General features: G+C 44.1%; 1 protein-coding gene across 26 annotated transcripts in view; it reads left to right on the top strand.

The window, feature by feature from the left end:
• Kcnma1 (potassium calcium-activated channel subfamily M alpha 1) overlaps positions 1-22,847 on the top strand; it is a 710,017-nt gene that overhangs the window by 408,964 nt on the left and 278,206 nt on the right. For all 26 annotated transcript variants that reach the window (XM_052733616.1, XM_052733594.1, XM_052733593.1 and 23 more), the window contains exons 4-5: positions 4,710-4,803; positions 5,623-5,734. In XM_052733616.1, coding sequence (XP_052589576.1) covers positions 4,710-4,803; positions 5,623-5,734 — 206 coding nt within the window. The remainder of the gene's footprint in view (positions 1-4,709; positions 4,804-5,622; positions 5,735-22,847) is intronic.

The following is a 22,847-nucleotide window of genomic DNA, read 5'->3' as shown; positions in this document are numbered from 1 at the left end:
CATATCTGCAGTGCCTTGAATCTGACCTCTGGTGGTCCATAATCCTGGTGGAGATTGGGAAAGCCCCATTCAATTTTAAAAGGAACTAGCCTTCAAGAGTGGGGAGAATTTGAATGTTAGAAATTATTGCGCAAAGTGCTACTTTGTTTCTCCACTGGTCCCTTCCCTCTTAAATCATCTTGAATGTTGTTGCGTTCCTAAGCTGCTTAGCATTTCCTTATTTCCCATAAACCACCGTCCCCTTCACCCCTTGTCATCTAGACTTCCTCATTTTTCCCTTCTAATCTAGAATTGAGAATGTGCTCTCTGATTGTTAATTGGAACGTCCACTGTCAAAGCATATAGGATGCTGTTGTAATTATACCCCTGTATCTTTTTAGCCCTTTCCCTCTTGTCCATATCTGAAACTGAAAATATCTGTTCAAAGCCTTGATCTTAGTTAAGTAGTATGCAATTAGTTAAGTAGTATGCAGCTGATTGTCTGAGGACAGGCTCAAACTCCTAATCATCTCTGTTCAGGTCTGAGTGGGAGTCTTCTTGAGCAGTAGTGCCTGTAATTAGTGCGCAGTTGCTAGGAAATTCTTCCAAAGTCGTGGTTATCAAAGTGGGGTCCCCAGACAACAGCGTCAACGGAATTTGGGAGATCGAGGAAAAAGCTAAACGTTAGACCCCTAACCCAGAGTAGTGAATCGGAAACTCTGGAGCTGAGGCCTAGCAAGCTTTAGCAAAGCCCTCCAGGTGCAGGCCAGAGTCTGAGAACCCCAGTCTGGAAGACCTAGACTCATGCAGTCAAAGGCAGGAGGTAGAAAAACAGAGTTTGGGGATATGAGGCAAAGTATGGAAGCTCAGGAGAAGGGTCAGTACTTCCCCCTTGGAGATGACGCAGGATTCCAAAGGGTGGCCTTTGGAAGGAGAACCCAGGAAAGCTCTTACCTTGTGCTTTGACAAGTTCCAAAGCCAAGTTCAGGAAGTTCTATCTATCGACTCATCATGCTCAAGGGTACTTACAGGAAATTTTATTGTTTAGTGGATGTAGAAAGAGATTCATTTTCATACAGAGTATCTTATTTCCTCTGGAGACAATGAATGTTAAGCATTTGCTTTCAAGAAGTTCATATTTCAGCCATGTCCTATTGCACCTGCCCCATCAAAAGGAACTTTGTAGTGGGGATCTTTAGAAAGGTCCTCAATCTTAGATTTCTCATCAACACACTAAATATCCCCAAGGCTTCAATATCACGCCCAATCCGTATAGATGGTGGGAACCTAGGAAGGAAAAGTCCATCGGATACAAGAATTACATCCTCTACTTCCCCAGTTACTCATGAACTAGGAATGAGTTAGGGTTGGCCAGATTGCTGCTATCCGAGTTAGAGCTGGTGTCTTCTTTCTATTCTTAAGCCCTCCACCCCCAGTTGGCTTTGCATGTTCACCTAAAGCCTTTTCTGATGTGGGCATGCCTCGTCAGAATGGCAATCTAAATTTAAGAATGTGACTCAGAGTCATTTTCTTTTGTGGTTTTAAATAGAAGCCCTGTTTCCCTGCTGCTGTCTGCGGATGTAGACAAGGAAACTCTGAGGCTTTGCACAAGACAGAAGAGGTGCTTCCATTTCAGTTTCCTCCTGCAATGAGTAATCACCACCAAGAGAAAGTCTCTTGGGGAGAAAAATAAATCCTGATAGGCCAACCTTTTGGTTGTTGAGTTAGGGATTCTCTTTTTAAAAGATCAATGAACTCCATGGGTTGTTTCCATTTGGGGAATGAAATAATGGGGCTTTGGCATCTCTGCTCTGTGGTCTCTGATTGTGTGAGAGCATGAACTATAGGCACTCAGAGGATTTATCTCAGAAGGGATCCTTGATAAATAGTTCTGTTGGCACTTGAAAAACCATGCAGGATGTTGTTCCCAGTACTCCCATGGCAGGGGAAAGTTGCTGAAAGGGATATAAAATACATCCCCAGAATGTTCCAATTCCACCAGAGGTCCCAGAGGCTCAGTTCAGTTTTTGTCTCAGGATTTCCCACCTTTTGCCCCTTATCCCAACGTTGTCCATAGCTCAGGATGTGTTTCTGATACCTTGCACCTCAGCTAGAGGAATAGCCACTCAATAGCAGAACAGCTTGTTTTATTGTTTTTGCTCAAGTAGAACTCTGCAAATGGTAAGGAAGGAATGATTAATTTCTAAATTTTGAACAGCAGATGACAAGGTCTATTATGTTTTTTGTATTACTTTCTATAAATGGGGGTGGATTGTTGACATATGGTTTCCAACATGGCATACTTTAAACCTTTTCAATGTTGCTCTTAAACATTGTACAATATGGAAAGGGTCAGAACAAAAGAAATGACCAGGAAATCAAGGAACAATGGAGAAGAGTTGCTGTGGCCTGATCGTTTATACTTCTTTGAATATCTCTTCCCATTTATGTTGAGCAATCAGTGGCACTAAAATGCCACCTCTCTATCACAGTCCAGAAAAATCTTTTCCAAGAAACCCCTAAAGTAATCCACAAACTCTTGGAATTAGTAGGCACTAGAGAACTCATAAGAGCACCCAAATGCCACCCACATCTCCATCGATGAGTATTGGGAAGGCGATATTGAGCTTACTGCTTGGTCGTGAAGTAATTATGGATGTTCCTTGATAAACCTGGACCCAAGGCTTTCCTTTGGTTCCCTTGACTATGTGTCCAACAAAATAGATGACTGTAGACTTTTAATGCAGAAGCCAAGTTCCTGATAGCACAATGGTGCACGTGAGTGTGATGTTTATTTACAAACTCTTGCCTCCTCACTCACTTATTCTCTTACACACACACACACACACACACACACACACACACACACACACACACACCACTTAATTTTCAATAGTGTATACTGCCATTGGCTCTCTACTACAGAGACACATACTGTCAACTTATGGTCTTTGGGATCTGTAGTGGGTCTTTCCTGTCAACCTTTATGCATATGCATATTATTATACGAACACACTGTATTCTTGTTCTTGGCAATACCACACCATAGCTTAAGAACTGCAGACATGTCCCTTGTTAACTACAGGCCCTGGTTTTCATTGAAGTGCGTGCTGGGGGTGGGGTGGGACCACAATGACAATCAAAGGACAGTGGTGGGCTGTTCCCTGTAAGCTGTTGTTCCTGCCTCTCTGCGGCACTGGGCTAACCAGATTCCAGTCTGTCTCCCCTCTCACTTTTCCTGCCTTAGCGAGAACTCAACAGTTGTCATTCCCTTTGGGAAAGAACCATTTTCTATTGCCTTTGTTCAGTCTGCTGACTTTGTAAATGCAAGAATAGGTTACCTTGCCTTTGTGTGTGGAGGGTTATCACGTATCAGCGGTTTGCAACACTTGCAATCAAGGGGCATGTTTGATTTGGAATCCCAATGAAGAATGGGGCAAGCCGGTGCATGTCACATGACTGGAGGTTCCCATAGACTGACTGACTGTGTCTCTGAGTGGGCCCTGCATTCCCAGGCTGCACCGATTCCTGCCTGTTGAACAGCCAAGCATTACCCTGACTGAAGTACAACTATACTAACTGGTATCGTATGCAATGATTTCTAAAGTGGCAATGCTGCTCAGAAATCTTCCCTGATGCACCTCTCCAGCTCCCTCTCTCTTGAGGGGAGAGGTCCATGTTTGCTTCCCATCTGAAGAAGAATGGGGGGGCTCTCCATTCTCCCTCCCTTTTCCTCACCTCACCATCTTATTGTTCCTGCTTCCATTTGCTTACAGGCAGCAGTATGCTGGAATTTCTTTTATAGTATTGAGATGTTTGTGAGACTTTGATGCTTCCCACCTGGCCCAAACTTCGGGACTGTTCACACAGTGATGCTCTGATCAGTTTGCTGTGGGAAATCTCATGGAAGCCATGTACCAGTTTGTATAGTGGTACCCTTTAGAACTGCCGACTCTTGAACAAAGGAGAGTGTGCTGGGGGTGCGAATTGGCTGCTTGGCACACACACACACAGCCCCTTAACCTGCATGCCAACTACAACAACAAACAAAATTAACCCTTAGAGTACTGCTTCCATACATTAATTTAATGGTCTTGAATTTTATTGTTGAACATTGCTTCCTTCCCCAGTGCAGAGTACCATGCAGGAAGTCCATGCTTCGTCTAGCCAGAACAGTAACCAGGATCTTCTCCTCCAAAGCTCTCTTGAGATGCTCCTGGGTCCTTTACAAATCTGCTAATGGCTTTTATAAGATCCAGAAGTAACTGCTGGAAAATGGGCTCCATTTCTAATGGGCTGGAGGGCATAGGGTCTGAAGTTTTAGCCTTGTTATGAGTCCTTTTAACAGAAGAAATCAGTTCTTTAAGGGTTAATGTGAAATCAAAGAATTTGGTAGTCCTTCCTGCTTGTCCTTCCTCCAAGGAGTCTGCATGATCCTCTTTTGAGTCTTAGATCAACTGTTGAATGACGATTAAAAATATATATATATATTTAAAACTACCCCCCTCCCTCCAGCAAATAAAAGAACCAAACACTGAATGGTTGAATGGAAAGCCCTTTGGCAAATGCTTGCTTGATGGTCACAAGGGGTAGAAAGACCAAATGTATTCAGCGAGCATTCATTTTGTCCTCTACCTCCCCCCACACCGTTTCTCAGCATTGTGGAAGCTGGAACGAGGTTGGCCTTGTCTTTTATTTACCGCTTGCTTTTTCTTCTTCCCGTCTACTAGCCCAATAGAATCCTGCCAGAATTTCTACAAAGATTTCACATTACAGATCGACATGGCTTTCAACGTGTTCTTCCTTCTCTACTTTGGCTTGCGGGTAAGTTTGGCAGCATCGCCCCATAGGTACCGCAGTGGGGTGTGAGACTCTGAAACTCCAGGATAAAATGCCACCTGTGATGGCTCTCCCAGGCAGTGTGACGCCTGAGGTCTCCATGGTGGACAAACACACCTGCTTTCTGGTTTGGGGGTCTGTGGGAAAGCCCATGGCTTAGCTGGGCATTTTCTGTAATATGTGTGTGTTTTGGTTCAAGGAGGGAGGGGTTGAAACAAAGATACCTTCACTGACTCAGTGTTTCCCAGTCCTCTCTGTTTGAACACCAATGTGGTCTTTGTATTAAAAAGGTAAATTGAAAAAAAGTATCTTAAGCTCGCCAATTTATATTTAACAGTGTTGAGATTGCAACTATCAGGTCCAACCAGGAGTGAAAGCTGCTGGGATTTGGGGGTCCATACTAGATGGTGTCACGGAGAGTTTTGTATGGAAGTGCAGACGTGGGCAGACGTGTGTGAATGCACATATATGTGCTTTATTCATGGTTAGATTTACATTAGAAAGACCAAGGAAAGTGAGATTACCCAGCCTTCTCCACGAGGCTGTCAGGAGCCACAGGAAATAACGTTGCCTGATCATTCTCTGAGACGAATGTGGCATATAGTCATTTTCTAAGAAAGGTTGTGTTTTCATCCAAGCCAGCTAGCGGACTGACATACAGGAAAATATGAGAAGAGCAGAACATCACCCTCCAGACCCCACAGAAACCCAACACTTATCCTTTGACAAAAGGACATAATATATTAAGTGCTGACACCATGCTTCTCATTTTGTTTCTCTATCTTCTTTCTCTTTTCCCCCCAGTTTATTGCGGCCAACGATAAGCTGTGGTTCTGGCTGGAAGTGAATTCTGTAGTGGATTTCTTCACCGTGCCTCCCGTGTTTGTGTCTGTGTACTTAAACAGAAGCTGGCTTGGTAAGTCGGCTTCTTTGGTCTCCTCACTGGCTCTTAAGGGAGGATGGGTTAAGGACATAGGCTGTAGGGAGGGTCCTTGGGCTGGGCTGTCGCTATTGTGTCCAACTATGGATGGGACTCTTGGAATTTGAGAACTGGATGGAGACAGCCCAGAAGGATCTGCCGAGTTAGTGCTTGAGACCATAAATGTTATCCTTGTTGAAGTCCTGTGGTCCTTACCGTCACAGCCAGGACTTCTGCATCTCACAGTTCTGTCACTTGTCACTCTGCAAGTGAGCGTTAGGACTGGTTAGAGGCGCCCCCGGGAACAAGGCCAGCCTTCAGAGTACCAGGTTCTGGTGTCCCAGAAGACCTGCCTACCAGAGTTGGTTCTGTTTCCTGGTAGGGTCTATTTATAGTTACAAGTTCTGGGATGAGGCAGATCAAGGTGAAACATCTCAAGTCACTGGTATCACAGGCTACTCAACTCCCTCTCTAGGGAGAGGGGAACGTTCCTCAGTGCTAGGCTCAGCAGGGCACCCCTGGGATCAAGACTAGGACAGTAAAACCATGAAAACTAGCTCCCAGAATGCTTACATTGATAGTTCCATGTTCCTCTCCAATGCTGTGTGTAATTTTTAATTAACATAAAAATATTTTTGCCTCCATGATGTTGACTGAGGAACAGGCCAAAACATAATTTGGAAGACTTATTTGAGAATTTTCTCTGTCTTTACTTTTAGAGGGTTTTGTTTTTGCTTTTGTTTTTTTCATTGGTGGTGGTGGTGGTGGTAGTTTTTTTGTTTGGTTTGGTTTGGTTTTTTGTTTGTTTTGATTTTTGATGGTCATGTGGGGAGCAAGATTTCATATTTTTCACAAAATAACATACACATATTATAACCGCTGAAAACTTTGAAATACCAACAAAGAAAACAGCGGGCATTTCTTCTCCCTTCATCCTTCATGGAACACCCCCTCACCCCCACCCCAATGCCCAGAGTTAACAAGCTACACATTTTTCTGCAAGCTCATCCCACACTACACATAAACAAATGGATGTATACTTGTAGTCACACATTAGAGGGATGGTGATGTTCCTATAAGAAATTCTTTTAAATAATTATATCCCTTTGCAATTTAGCTCTTATAGTAACACACGGTAGACATCCCTTCAGCTCTGTAATAAGGGAAATTGCATAGCCATTTGGGTAAAATTCCGTTTTCTGCTGGCTTTATAGTGGACCTAGCCATAGGACCTAATGGATCACCTGGATGCTTTCTTTGCCATTCTGAACAATATTTTCATAAACACTGTCATCCATATATTTGTGAAATTCCATTTCTATAGATAGTTCCATATTACCAGAAGAGGAATTGCCAAGTAAAAGAGCATGAATAATTTATTTTGTAGACATTGTTAGATAATGTTCTAAAAATATTGTGTGGAGATGTACTCGTATCATGCAAGGTACTGGGTTTGAAAACAACTGTCATATATTTAGAGCATAAGCACACATCTCTAATATATTACATATCTAGTGGTTGCCTGCACACTCTTCGATGCATGTGTGTAAGTGCACCTGTGTGTGGGGATATCTTTAATTAGATCCCAATCCCTGGGCTTCTCATTGGAATCCTGTTCACTTATTGCTGAGTGGAAACATCTCTTCCTGGCTCTGAGATGTGCCTGCTGAGGATGGTTTTCTAGACAGTATGCCAAGATCACAAGAGCTACATGCAAATGTGAGATATAGTCTGAGTATGTCTGTGAGCTGGGACTTCCAGCTACCTCCGCCGAGCTGCTGACTGGCCTTGTGACCTGGGGTCTCTAGTTTCTTCACTTAGCCCGGGAAGGATATAGATGGACGGTCCTGCTTTATAGTTCCTGGAAGGGCAGGAATTAGGGACCTACAAAACCTGTAGATGATGCAGTCTGGTGGGAAGCATCAAATTAAAACTGAAAACACAGAACACTGGCATGTTGGACTATGAAATAATAATAATAATACTATTATTAAATATTAATAACCACAACAATCAAAAGAATCAGTCCACTCTCGTAGAAGAAAATGCCTTTAATGAAATACTTTTGCTTCTCAGTTAACTGCCCTTGAGTGAGATTCCAAACCTTCCTGCCTGCTGTGGAGAAGTCCTTCAGTCTAAAGCCAGCTCCAGGAGCTTCCCCTGTCTGACTTAATACATAGGTTATTACTCTGGGAAGCAACCATTGAACTCATGAGTCACCATAGAAACAAGTGAACATTCTCAGGAAACAGGCCTCTAAAGAAGGAAAAGGACCATTAGTTGTGAGCATTTCAGGCAGTTTTGTCCTCATCCTGCAAACTGGAGGAACACTATCTTCACTGACTGGGATTTGGGATAAGATACAAGAAATCAGTCTACCCAAATGCTACACACACTTTTGAGGGTGGAGGCAGGTGATATTGCTGGCACCATGGTGATTAAAAACCAGAGGGAACGCCAGGGCCTGTATCTTTTTCAGTGCACCACCCATACCCTGTTGCCATTTTAATCGTTGGTATAGGCTTGCATATTGTATAATAAAACATATATACATTGAGTGCATATGTCATCTAAAGACACTCAACAGTACAGTCAACATAACAGTGATGGGTATTCAAATGCTTCAGTGTGGGTCCTGCTGCCTCTCAGCTCCATCCACTCCATCTTCAGAGCAAACCTAGGGGGTAGAAATTGTTAGTGACTCCATGTTTACGGATCAGGCACCTGAAGCTCACAGATACTGGCTCTCTTGTCCAGGTTCACACAGCCTGGAAGTGTGGGATGGGCAGTTTATCCCAGTCTGACTACTCGATGTCTACACTCTTTTTCTGATCTTGGGCTCCTAGCCTTAACCTTGGAAGACAGGGAGTTTTTGAGGACTGAGTTGGGAAAGTCTGTGCCTATTCTGCTGCTTGCTTGGCATCACTCCATCTCTACTTACTCATCATGCAAGTCTTCACTTGAGGCAGGAAGGGAGCGGGAGAGATCTTATTTAAGAGCATGCATTCCCATATCTCCTCTTTCACACTCCTCCTTGCCCACCTCCAGTTTCTAGAAATGCCACGAGGACCAGAGAGGCACACAGAGCTGGCATGGTGTCTCCCAAGTTCCAGGGTACTTCAGCAGCTTGTGGATCTTGCAGAGGACCAAGGGGCTTCCGTGTGACCTCCTTTGGCAGAGAGAAATAGATTAGAAGCCAGCTCGCTGTTCTGTATCAGCTCAATTGGCTTTTCCTCAGCTACTTTGTGCAAGATCACCTTTTCTGTCCCCCATCCTGCTTCTCAGTATTGTCTTCCTGAAAAACGGTGGTAACAATAGGAGCCCCTCATGAGGTTACAGCAGGACTTTTGTGTGGCAATGTGCTTTACATGCCAAGAATATAGTGCAAGCTTTGCTAGCAGAGCAAAAGCTATCCCAGCCTCACTCTCTGACCTGCCCCCCACCCTGTATTTTTAAAGCACAAAAGGAGCAGATAGAGCAGAATGGGGCCCCACAAAAGGCAGCAGGATGGGAAGGCATCTATGTCTGCAGATGGTAAGGCATTGCTTATTTTAATTCATGTTCCCACAATATGGGCTCATTCATTGTTTTCGTTACAAAATCCTTCCCCTGACCACTAAAATAAATGCACCCTGAAATGAGAGGTGGATCTTATTTTGAGACATGAACAAGATGTTCTAGAGAACTCATCTGTCTGTTCTTTTAGGAACTACCCCCCAGGGGAGGTCAGCTGTGCTTTCTTTGTGCATATGGATATTTGTAAGGAGGGTCATCTCCGTGGTTAGAGGATGGGATAGGAGAAGCTTACTCACTGACCAATTGTTTGATGCACCTTCTATTATCTTAGTGCTGGAGCTGAATGAAACCCAAGGCCTTGCCTATGCTAGACAAGCGCTTTCCTGCTGAGTCACAGTTAGAGCCCTGACTAGCCCGTTTTTATTGAGCATCTATCATGTGCTTAGCACTGGGTTCTGAGTATTGCAGACACAGCCTCCCACTTGTTAACTGTGTTATGATTTCAAACAGATTTCACCCCAGTTCTCTGACTGACAGAATGGGGAACATGATTAGGGCCACTGTTGACTGGAACCATCAGTGAAAAACTACAGCCCCCCTCTTATTCCTTCTGGGTCCAACCTTAGACTTTAGCACTGTCAACAAATTTCAGAACCCTCTAGTAAGAAATAGAAAAATGAGTTAGTGGCCAATCTCAGGATAAAGAAAGCAACTGAGGATATCTATTTATAAATACATGCCTGAGTATTCTTTCTTTGTATGACAAGGTGATTAAAAACAAAATTGTGTGTGTGTGTGTGTGTGTGTGTGTGTGTGTGTATAGTGTGTGTGTGTATGTGTGTGTGTGTGTATATATATATATATATATATATATATATATATAGTGTGTGTGTGTGTGTGTGTGTGTGTGTGTGTGTGTGTATGTGTGTGTGTGTATATGTATACTTAGAGGCAACAGCAGTAGTACAAAACATAGTTCCTGTTCGAGAATAAGGCTCCATCTTATTTTGGAAACAAGATAAACAGACATGAAATGACACTACCTACTATGTAATTAAGTCCACAATTCCCAGGTCCAGCAGAAAGCCTGTGGGAGTTCAGAAGACTGAGAGCTTCTCATGCGCATATGAGTGTGTACATGCATATGTATGGGGTGCGGGTGCCGAAGGTTCTGTGGAACTCCTGCGCCTCAGCTGAGGCTGGACAGAGCAAGACAGGGCAGAGCTGGGCAGGGAAGAGGAAGGTGACTCTCTGAGGGAAGAGAACTCTACTGCAAGAGTAGCCTGTGCTCGTGGAAGATAGTGGCATTGATAGGAAGGTCTCTTTCTTGGGCTCAGGTCAGCTTCACCTCCCTAGGAGATGGCTGTAGTTATTTACTTCTGACACAGAAACCCATCACCACAATGCCGAATGTTAAGGAACCTCTGTGAATTGTCTCGTAGTTCTTCAGCCTGGAAGTCCAACCTGGGTCTGGCTAGGGTAAGATAAAGATGTCTTCAAGGGATGGATCCTTTAGTAAAAATGCTTTCCTCACAAGCATGGGGACCTGAGTTGAATCTCTGGCACCCTCATATAAGGCTGAGAATGGCGGGTGGGCTTGTAATCCCAGCACTGGGGAAACAGATGGGCAGATCCCTGGGGCTTGGTGGGCAGGTAGCCTCAAGCCAATGAAAGACCCTGTTTTTTAAAAAATAGGGTGGCAGTTGAAGAATGATACCCATGGTTGTCCTCTGTACTCCACACATGGATGTACACACATGTGCACACACACCAACATACATGTGTGACACACACACACACACACACACACACACACACACACACACACACACTGATATCTTCAGGACCTGGCTCCTTTCCCGAGGCTCTATAACACTCTAGGGAAAGAGCCATGTCTCTGCTTTCCCTGGTTTCTACAGCCCTCCTAGTCATTGGCTCATGGCTCCTTCCCTGACCCGATTCAGCAAGAGTAGGTTGAGTCCAGGAAGCTGCCATAGCTGAGGGAAGTCAGGGCAGGAACTGAAGCAGAGGGCATACATGGAAGAGAGCTGTGTACTGGCCTGCTCCTCTTTATTTGTCCGGCCTGCCTTCTTATACGATTCATGGGTGGCACTACCCACATCAATCATTAATCAAGAAAATGCTGACAGGCTTGCCTTATAGGCCAATCTTATGGAGGCAATTTTCTCAATGAGAGTTTCTCTTCCCAAATGATTCTAGCTTGTATCAAATTGGAAAAAAGAAATCCAACTAGGAAAGGTGTTATTGTATTTGAAATTAAATCAAATTAAAACACAGTTCTTCAGCAGTGTTACCTACCTTTCACGTAACTAAATAGTCCCCATGGCTGGTGCTGGTGGTTACTATTTTATGAAGTGTTTCATTGTTCTAGAAAGTTTTGTCGGCTCATGATGCTAGAACCTGGATCCATGGTGGTAAGCACCATGATTTTTTACTTTTGTATATGCAGGATACATCTATTTACTTTACATCCAGGCCTCAGCCTTCCCATCCTCCCCTCCCAGTTCCTACTCCCCATTCTCCCCCTACCCCCAAATCCCTTCCTCTTCTGTCTCTATCCAGGAAAGGGCAGGTCTCCCATAGGTATCAATAAAACATGGCATATCAAGTTGCAGTAAGATTAAGCATATCTCCCCCTGTGTTAAGGCTGGGCAAGGGGACCCGGTATAAGGAGTAGGGTCTCAAAAGCCAGTAAAAGAATTGAGACAGTCCCTGTTCCTGCTGTTAGAGTCTACAGGCAGGACCCCAGCTTAGATTCCTAGCAATAGCGGATAAGTACCCTGAACTGGCTGTTTCCTGTGACCAGATTGGTGCCTGGTCCAATGGTCACCAGAGAGGTGTCATCCAGCCACTGATGGAGGCAGATGCAGACCCACAGCCAAACATTAGGCGGAGCTGGGGAATCCTTTGGAGGAGGAGAAAGGAGCGTAGGAGCCAGAGGGGTCAAGGACATCATGGGAATACTCCCCCAATCAACTAACCTGGGCTCACAGAGACTGGATTGACAACCAGGGAGCCTGCATGAGACTGACCTAGGCACTCTGCATATGTGTTACAGTTGTGTAGCAGGGTACTTTTACATACAGAGAAGCTTCATGAAAGTTTGAAGTGATTTTTTTTTTAATGGAATCACCAATTACAAGTCTGTTTGTTTTTTTTTTGTTTTTGTTTTGTTTTGTTTTGTTTTGTTTTTAAGAACTGGACAGTTCTTCTGGGGCCAAGAAGAGGGCTCAGCCAGAAGAGGTGTTTGCCATCAAACCTGACACTCTTAGTTCAATCCCTAGGACTCATGGGTAAAAAGAGAGAAATGACTTCCCACAATTTGTCCTCTGGTCTCTGCACGTGAAGGGGGGGGGTGTTTGTACATGCGCATAGACACACAGATACACAGATCTCACACACACACACACACAAATGTAAAAATAATAATTTCTAAAAAAAATCCTTTCCTAACTGGGCAGTTGTGGTACACACCTTTAATCCCAGCACTCAACAGGCAGAGACAGGCAGATTTCTGAGTTTGAGGCCAGCCTGGTTTCCAGAGCAAGTTCCAGGACAGCCAGGGCTATACAGAGAAACCCTGTCTTGAAAAAAAAAAAACAAAAACCAAACAAACAAACAAAACCCAAACTTTCTTGAACGGATTATTGAGAAAACATTAGGTAAAAAAATCACTGTTGAATCACACCATCCCCCATGCCCAAATTAAATCAGGTACATTTAAGGCCTTGCCATACTGCCCGCCCCACCCCCCACCCCAAAAAGTATAAAAAAAGCATTGGGCTGACACAACCTGAGCTTCTCAGGCTTCCTGCTCTGTTGTAAAATGGCCCTTTAGGTGCAGGAAGGAGAAAAGGAAAGGTCTCTGGATCCCCCTACAGGGTGGCGCTGGAATTTCTGCATTGAGATTAAGTAGCGGGCTAGAGGGGAATACAATGGCTTCAGTTTATGAGATCCCCTCCTCTACCTCCAACAAGGGATGTCCCCAGAGCTCCTGACATCACTTGCACCCCCTGTTAAAGCAGCCCAACTTCCAGCTTTAGTATCTTCAGTTTCTAAGCCCAAGCTTTCTATGTAACCCCCCCTCTCTTTAGCTTGCAGATTTATTTAAAAATAAAATAGGAAAGTCAGCCATAGAGACTCTCACTTGTAATGTCAACAGTAGGAGGCCAAGTAGGCCTAATGTTGTGGCACACACCTTTAATTCCACCAGTAGGGAAGCCGAGGCAGGTGGATCTCTGTGAGTTCCAGGCTAGCCTGGTCTGAGGGACATAGTGAATTCCAGGACAGCAGTGAGACCCTGTCTCAAAACAAAACAAAACAAAAACAAATAAACAAAAACTAAAAAAAAACCCCACCAAAACCAAAATACAAAACAACAAACAAACAACAACAATAATTAATAGGGAAAAAGGACAAGCATGACTTCCCGTCCTGGTATCAAGTGTGCCTGTCTTTAGGGAAGAGGGGAGAAAAGAGGAAGAAGTGTGCAATCCTAAAGAAAAGGTGCTTCTATAACCAAAATAAAGCTGGGTGTGTCATATTGTGCATGTGTATATGTAATTGTGTATTTGCATAATTAGCTCTAGCACTCTGCCAAACAAGTCTGAAATACATGTAATTTTAGGTCCATTTTGGAAAACCAAGACTTGTAGATGTTAAGTTACTTGCTGAGAGTCACAAGGTTAAGTGGCCAAGCCAGCCTTTGAACTCAGGTAACCCACCTCCCAAATCCAGGTTTCTCTGTGTGATACCATGCTATAGGCAGGGGTTTTTGTTAGAACTGCTGACTCCCAAATAACCACACAGACACTTATTATTAATTATAAATGCTCAGCTGATAGCTTAGGCTTGCTACTAACTAGCTCTTTCAACTTAAATCAACCCATATTTCTTAACTATGCTCTACTATGTGGTGGTACCTTTTTTCAGCATGGCATATTCATCTCCTGCTTCCTCTGCATCTGGCTGGTGACTCTGCCCTTCTTCTTCCCAGTGTTCTCTCAGTCTGACTCTCCCACCTAACCTTTTCCTGCCTAGCTGTTGGGCAGTTGGCTCTTTATTAAATCAATGAGAGTAATACATATTCACAGTTTACAAAAGGTTTATTCCCCAGTACCATGCTGTCTCTCAAATGATAAACACTCCCAACTGTTACAGTTAAGGAGTCCCATCCAACCAAACTGACTAGGAGTCCCATCCAACCAAACTGACTATGAGATGCAGCCTCCTCCTTGCCCTAGTGTTCTGACAAAACCAGAGGGGCCTCCTGACAGGATGTCCCACATGGTCCCAGGGCAGAGAAAAAACAAGGAAGAGAAATAGAAAAATAACTCAGTCTAGTTTTAAAAATCTGAGCTAATTCTATTTCTATGACTAAACTGGCTTTTCTTTGCTTCTCTTCACCATCGGCCTTGTAGAGTAAGAAGGCTCATTTTGAGTACATCTCCAAATTAATAAAAATAATATCATTACAACGGCATCATTTTAGAGATGTGCACTTTTGTGTTCTGAATACAGGTGTTCACCAAATTCACATGTGGACACTTAATCCTAGCCCAGCAACATTAGGAGTGGTCTCTCGGAGGCAATTAGGTCATGAGAATGGAGCACCCAGAATGGTATTATCACCCTTATAAGACAAGCTTTTACCAGGCGCTACATACATTGGTAACCTTGACCCTTGGACATCTCAGCCTCCAAAAATTGTGAGCAATACATCTATGTTGCTATGTTGTTATAAATTATGCAGTCAAAGGTATTTTGTTATAGATGTCTAAAGGGATCAAGACATGGGGCCACACCCTTTGTTTGATTTTTTTTTTTTAAAGAATTTGGCGATACCATGAACCTTAGGAATAGCATTGAGACTAAATCACTAAAGTGTGGCCTGGCAAGATAAATAAGGCTATTGCTAAGCTCTGTCCCCGTGGTTGGACTTTGAATGAAGGCAGCCCTGGTGAAGCAGACTGGTAAAAGTTTGGATGAATTTCAGGAATCTGATTGCCGTTCTGGTAGCTGCTGTACTTGCTAAATCTGCTTCTGGAGAAATTACACCTCTCCAAGAGATTTCCAGTGTGTCCCCTTGATATTGCCTTGTCGGGGATGTGCTTTAAATAAGATGCCCTCCGTAGGGAGCAAGGATTCTAAATCCTCATTGACTTGCATGGCTGTTATATGCCAAATTGGAAATAACTTCCTAAAATGAATGTCTTCAAGGAATGAATTCAGCAGGAGGTTTTCACGGGTGCCAGCATCTCTTCAGATGGCTCTGCTTCACCAGGGATGCTATTAGAACAATCTCCTTGGGCAACCTAAATCTCTGGGACCAGACATATTTACCTGTGCAGCATCTCAAAAAATAATAACAATAATAAAAGCCTCAATTCTTTTCCATGAGATCTGAGCCTGATGGTCTGGCCTGGATAGTGAATCAGGAACTGAGAACTGAATGCTGGGTAGCAGCTTGGGGGTACAATTGCTCTTATTCAACTGGTCCCCATGTGCACATGACCTAACCATAGGAACGTGTGTGTCTTGCATTGTGAGATGCCAATGATTTATTCAAATGCACTCATAATGGTAAGATTATAAGGATTCGAAGGAAAGCTGACTGTCCCCATGCAAAGTGGCTTGTAGGACTCTAAATGGAATGGTTTTCCCCTAGAGCGTTAGGAGTGAAGACATCACCTGCAGGCCGCAGACCTGGAGGCTTGGAGGTAAAAACCATCAACCCCACCCCAAACCTTCAAATCTGGCTTTCCTAAGAGAGAAATTGAAGGATACTTTTGAAAACTGTCCAGATGTTTCTTAGATAGGATAAAAAGTGACCTTGGCAGGATTTTAGAATTACTCAGAGAACATAGACACCTCCTGCCTCAGAGGCCAGGCTGTACCTCAGCCTGGGTATATCCTAATTTAAGCCACCAGAGTGCCTTCAAGTTTCCTAAAGAAGTCCAGTAGGCAGCCAGAATTGACAAATCTCTCACTTGATGGTTCTTAGACACGGGAGACACATACTCAACCTTAGAAAAAAATATATTTATACACACACCCACACACCCACACCCACACCCACACCCACACCCACACCCACACCCCCCCCACACACACACACACAGAATATGTAAGTCTCCTTTAAAATCTCCTGTCAGACTCTTTAGGGACAAGTAAGGAGAGTTTCTATAGGGCATGAATGAATATCCTAGAGCACTCGTTCTCAGACCTCAGTGCCTAGCAGAACCACCCAGAGGTCTGGTTTAACCACAGGTTTTTGGGTCCCATTCCTGAGTTTAGGATTCAGTGCATCTGAGGTGGTGTGTATAAGGGTGGAGGCTGAAGTTTTTCCTCCTGGGTCCCAGGGACAGAGATGATGTTCTGGGAACTATGCTTTGGGCTCTGTGGGTCCAGCCTACCATGACGCTGAACAAGAAGTCTAGCAGTGCCTGTTATGCCAATCATCAGGATTCTCACACTGCCAGAAACATTGCTGTTTTGTGCTCCCAAATGTCAGGTTTTACTGAAATGCCTTATTTCAAGATGCTTTGGGGATTAAAAGCTGAGGCATTTACATCATGAGATATATCTAGCATGTCCTATCCCACATGACAACTTGAGCTTGAACAGAGGAGTCCTTTTAGAAAGTCCTTTGATCTCTTCTGCACAGTCACCTTAAAGGTCATCCAAGTCCTGGGTTCCAGTGAGATGGGATCCCTGGCTGGTATTTCTTCCTCAGATATCCAGCGTAAGTTTGGTTGATGCTCTTCCCAACCTCCTGAGATTTACATAGGGCCAGCTCATGGCATGTTGGAAATTAGGGAGGGAAGACTGGAGAGGAAGGTTCCAGACTCACTTCTCTTCCATTGTTCGGGAACTGGCCTGTCTCCTTTGTCAAGGATAGAGCCCTTCAGGTTGTTCATCTAGGGAAGAGTTCTCCTAGGGCCCAATCCTTCCTCATTTCTGGGATAACTCATTTTGACAAGCTTTCTTCTTTCCTGTTCATCTTCCCTGGAGATGCCTAGGCCTGAACTTGGCACTGCATGATGGACAGTAAGCATCTCCCTTTTCCTAAGATGTATTTGTTATTAATTGAATTAAATGTTGAGATAAGTGACTCCTTGCTTACATATCACAATCTCCGAGTTCAGCCTCTCTTTCTCTTTCTCTCATTCAGGTCAAATAGCAGTGTGTCAGCCTGTCTCATCAAGGGTAAAATTAACTTGTTATTTCCTGGAACACAGGAAAAAACACTAGTCCCCTGGCCAGACTGGAGGTACAGCAAACAGCTATTCTTCCTTTCCTTCCTCTCCTCTTCCCCCTCTTCCTCCTTCTCTCCTCTTCTTCCTCCCCCAGACAATTCTTTCTTCTCTTTAGATACTGGGCACGGAACCTGGAGTCCTGCTTATGCTTGTTCCATCATTAAGACAGAGCCACCCTTCCCTCTTTCACTTTTCATTTTGAGATAGGATCTCACTAGGTTTCCCAGGCTGACTGTGAACTCATTAAGCAGTCCAGACAGTCTTTAGCTTGAATTCCTCCTGTTTCTGCTTCTAGAGCACCTGGGATTGCAGCCATGCCCATGACCAGGCTCAGCTGAACCCTTCCTTTTGGTCAAAACCCCAATCTTTGCCGTATACCATCCGTCTACCCCCTTCACCTTTATGACTTGCCTTTCTGTAGATCTCTTGTCTTGGATTTCAGGTAGCTAGTAAGAAGTTACCAGCCACTAAGCTCTCACAAGTTCTGCTTGCCCAATCTTCCATCTCTGTGACTCATGTAGGTCACCATCGAACAGGCATTCACCCTTACTCTTTGTGTAGTTGAACTCAACCAGTCTTGATCTTGCTCTTCCAAAACCATCGTTATCAGAGTCTCTCTTCTAATTTTAGGTAGTCTCTGTTGAGGCTGCATTTCTACAAGTGATGTGTGCATGTCCTGAACCTCACTAGATCCAGAGTTGGCCCAACTGGCCCACTGCCGTGTGTGTGTGTGTGTGTGTGTGTGTGTGTGTGTGTGTGTGTGTGTGTGTGTGTAAGAGAGAGAGAGAGAGAGAGAGAGAGAGAGAGAGAGAGAGAGAGAGAGAGAGAGGAGATGGAGAGAGAATGAATGTGGAATCAATCTCTGGTTCATTATTCAGGAACTATCCATCTAGTTTATAGAGGCAAGGTCTCTGACTAGGACCTGCACTCACTGATTGAGCTAGGTTGACTGGCTGGAAATTCCCAGAGATTCCTATGTCTCAGCCTCCTCTGTGTTAGGGTTTGCAGGTATGAGGCCCTCTGCCCAGCTTTTTTTTTTTTTAATGTGGATTCTGGGGACTGAGCTCAGGTCCTCAGGCTTGTGTGGTAAACCCATTCCACAGTGAGCCATCTCCCCAGCCCTTCACTGTTTATTGTTAGAAATACGATTTTATTGGAACACAGCCATACTCATTCATTTTCATATTGTCTATGGTAATATGGAGACCTAGGGTCACAAAGCATGAAATACCATTTACTGTCTTGCTCTTTACAGAAAGCCTATTGATATCAGATGCATTATCTATTCTTTTGTGTTCCTCTAAATGCCTGGCACAGGGTTTTGCTCATAATAGCTACAAATCAGTTTTGATAAATGCAGCATGAACTTTCCTCTGAGATCATTGGAACTATAATAGTGGCCAAAATAAAAGCTTATTTTGGCCACTGTTATTATACTACTGTGTATTATGTGGCAGGTATCAGAATAAGATCTTTATGTGTTTGTCTCCTTTCTTGCTCCTACAAGCTCTAAAGCTAAGTGAGAGAACCTGGAAGAGGCTAGCTTTCTTATTCCCTAAGGCATCGACAAAGCAAGAATGTGAGGTCTTTGTAATCTTAGAGCCTGAATTTTGAATTATTGCTTGGGATGCACTGTTCAGTCCTAGCCCTGATAAATGTTGAGGAACAGAAATCTTGAAGAATGCCTTTCAATGAGATGAGACCCAGAAACCAGACAAGCATAATACAGGCCGAGCTAGGATGGCAGCAAGTGCCCCCAGAAGGAAGCACTTGAGTCTTGTTTCTTGGGGGTTTCACTTTACTCATGCTAGTGTAAACCCTGGTTTTAAAACTCTGCATAACTGTAGCATCAGCATCAGCATCGTCTTCAGGTATTCAGTCACTCAATAGACTTGAAAGCAGGTATAATTATAATGTGTTGGTAGCTGTGCTGGGACTGAGCTTAAGATGTAAGGTTTTCCCTACTGTGGGAGAGGAGTCTGTAAACTCAGGCTGTAAACCCAAATAGTTACAGGGAAAGGGAGATAACAAGGAGAAGGTCATGATAAGACCCAGCCAGTCTCTCTAGCGGGGGAGAGGGGATACTTCCTAAAATGGTTATTGACTGATTTTTCCCCATCTTGACATTTTCTCAATGTCCATTAACTATCAGTCTTTCTTTATTCTCTTATCTGTTTTAAAGACTGGTGTGTGTGTGTGTGTGTGTGTGTGTGTGTGTGTGTGTGTGTGTGTGTGCGCGTGTGCGCGCGCGCGCATGCTTGGTAGAGCGTGCTTCTACATGCAGGTGCCTGTGGAGGCCAGAAGGGGATGTTGGATGCCCTGGACCTGGAGTTACAGGCAGATATGAAATGCAAGATGTAGGTGCTGGGAACTGAATTCTGGTCCCCTGCAGGAACAACAATGGCTCTTAACTCCTGAGCCATCTCTTCATCCCCACCTAACCCCCACCTTCCTTCATCTCCTTGTTGGTTACCCTGTCCTGAGCGACTTGCCTTTGGGAACTAGTGTAGGCTGCAGCGTTGTTTATCTGCTCAGAACACATGGCATTCTGGTGTCCTCTATATAGGACTTGTCTTCCTTCTTACCATATCAGTTGCCCAGAATCTGTCACCAAACCTAGAATCTGGTTTCTGCTGGCAGTGCCAACCACCACACATCACATCACCTCACTATAATTAAACCAACAAGCATTCTTACTAGGGCGTGTGAACATTTCCATTGAATTTGGGAACAGGGTCAGGAATCCTTTTCTCAAGTGTCATGAGCTAAGTGCACATTGTCTGAATACCTCTCGTTTCCGGTTTAACAAAGTCTGTTTCTGTTTGTTGTATCCAATGGCAGCCCTCCTTATACTGGAACCAGTACTTCTTCCACGGCAGGAAGGAAAGCGCTAGGCTCCTGGAGGTCTTAGGGAATACACAGTAGGCGCTGGTCCTCTGGCTCATAGACCTGCCCCAGTAGGGCCGCCTCTTCCAGCAGCCTTTGCTGTTCCCAGTCCCTCATTTCAGCGCTTCGCTGTTGCGGTTTCCGCACCACTGTATCTGTTAAGCCATTCTGCCATCTAGTGGCAGAAAGCAGAAATGTCTCAATGAAATCAGACTTTTAATTCTTAGAAGGTAACCCTGCCCTTAGAAGAGTCCCCAGACTATACAGAGAAGCCCAGAAAAAAAAAAAAAAAAAAAAAAAAAACAGACTGCATATAGGTAGCTACGAGTTCTGAAAGCTGGCCTACGTGCTCATGCTGAGCACAAACTGGCACCCCACGCTCCACCCCCACCCCGGGGGCAGGGCAAGAGCAAGAAATTCTAGACTGATTCGAGAGTAAAGATCACACTTGATTTTACTAAAATGAAGTGCTCCCCTCTAGGTTTCTCCAGTCTTTAAATCTTCCTTCTATCGTTTGATAGAATTGACTTTGAGTTTGAAAGAAATACTGAAGTGATCTGTCACTGCTTTTCACGTGTCAAAATACCAGCTTCCAAAATCAACATGCAAGAGAGCAGTTCTGCATAGGTAGATGTTCATTAAGTCTAAGCAGAAATAGGAACTTTGTAAACCAGCACCAAAAAGACCTGAGTCTAGTCACAGCATTCATACCCCACTACAGTGGGACAGATTTTATGAGGCGGAACTACAGTACGAGGATGGGGCTGTGTTTTCGTAAGTGGTGTTATTTCAGGCTTTCTTGCTGGGAGGCCTGTTAGTGTGGTATTACTATTGAGTACCATTTGGCTAGGTCCCAAAGGTCTCTTTTGTGGAAGATAATGGGACTTTTCATATGATAAGCTAAAGGATGCCGCATAATACAAGAGGGAAAAAAATAGTTGTGAATATTGTTAGCCTGACTTGTCACTGCTTCTATCAACTCGTTTATAGAAGAAGAAACCTCTTTCTCTTTTCTTCTCTCTCTCTCTCTCTCTCTCTCTCTCTCTCTCTCTCTCGATATTTTATTTGTATTAAAATGTTATTTGTATATTAATAAAGTTGCTCGGGGGTCAGAGCTATTAGCAAGCCATAGGAAAGCAGGGCAGTGGTGGCATACGCTTGTAATCCCAGCACTTGGTAGGCAGAGCTGGGTAAGTCTCTGTGTTCAGGGATACAGCCATTATTGGATACACATGCCTTTAATCTCAATACCAATCATGGAAAACCTGGAGGCCTATACAGACAGGCTGTGACGAGGCGGTCATGTGGTTGGGTTTACAGCCAATGAGAAGGCAGGACAGGAACTCTATATAAAGACTTTAACACAGGGGTAGCTCTGGTTCAGAGAGGTAGGACCACTGCAGGAGGAAGGGTAAGGTTTTAGCTCTTAGCTCTGACCTCTTGGCTTTCTTCTTTGCATTGGTTCTGTGTTTCTTATTTAATAAGAAGGTTGGTTACATCTACATCTCTCTCTCTCTCTCTCTCTCTCTCTCTCTCTCTCTCTCTCTTTCTCTCCCTACCCCTTATCTCCTTCCCTCCCCCCCACCCCCCCCCAGAGCACACACATAGATGCCAGAGGATAACCCTGGGACCTTGGGTTCAGTCCAGTTTTTTAAATGGTCTTTTACTGACCCATAAGTCTCAGTAGGCTAAGAGTGAGTGAGTTAGGTACCTGCCTGTCTTCTGTCTCCTCCTCCCCAGCATCCAACTGTTAAAAAGGATGTTCTGAGGATTTAACTCAGGCCTTCCTGCTTACAAGGCAAATGCTTTTCCCACTAAGTCATGTCCTCAGCCTGACTGTTACTTGCTCCCAATCCCCGACCCCTGCTTTATATCAGTTTCCTTGACTCCTTGCCTGATACAAGGTGGAATAAAAAAGAATGCATTTAAGATTGAAAAAGAAGTGGTGATGGAATGGGCAAAGGGTCAGTGCCATGACCCAATGAGAAGTAGAACCTTCTAGATCTTTTGCTGTTACATGGAAAGATCATGGTTTTCCAGGGAAACGTACTAGAGTTGTTGGCTTCCTTATTCTAGGACTAGCGGAACTCTGCATACAGGTGTGGTTGGCCTGGAAACATGATTGGGGGCAGCTGTAGGACCAGGAACATACTATAGCAAGAGAAATAAATGCCTTGCATGTGTAAGTATACATCAGTAAAACCTCTTCTCTAAGGTCTAGATGGCAAAGAAAAATAAGTGTTTCCAGAAGGGCACGGGTGATGAAGGATTCATGGAAGTGGGTTTTGAGGGCTCCTTCTATTCTAGAATCTCTAAAAAGTGCATTGGAGAGAGAGAGGCAGAGAATATGCTGCTTGCGTGTATGAGTATGTTTCAAAAAGAGCCACCCCTGTTGAAATAGCAACTCAGAAGTATGAGTAGAAAGGAAA

This window comes from Peromyscus californicus, unplaced genomic scaffold (genome assembly GCF_007827085.1).
Source record: "Peromyscus californicus insignis strain IS unplaced genomic scaffold, ASM782708v3 Scaffold_12__1_contigs__length_115047231, whole genome shotgun sequence".
Lineage (NCBI taxonomy): Eukaryota > Metazoa > Chordata > Mammalia > Rodentia > Cricetidae > Peromyscus > Peromyscus californicus.
Note: the sequence above shows the minus strand (reverse complement) of the source record. Positions and strands in the feature narration are given on the sequence as shown.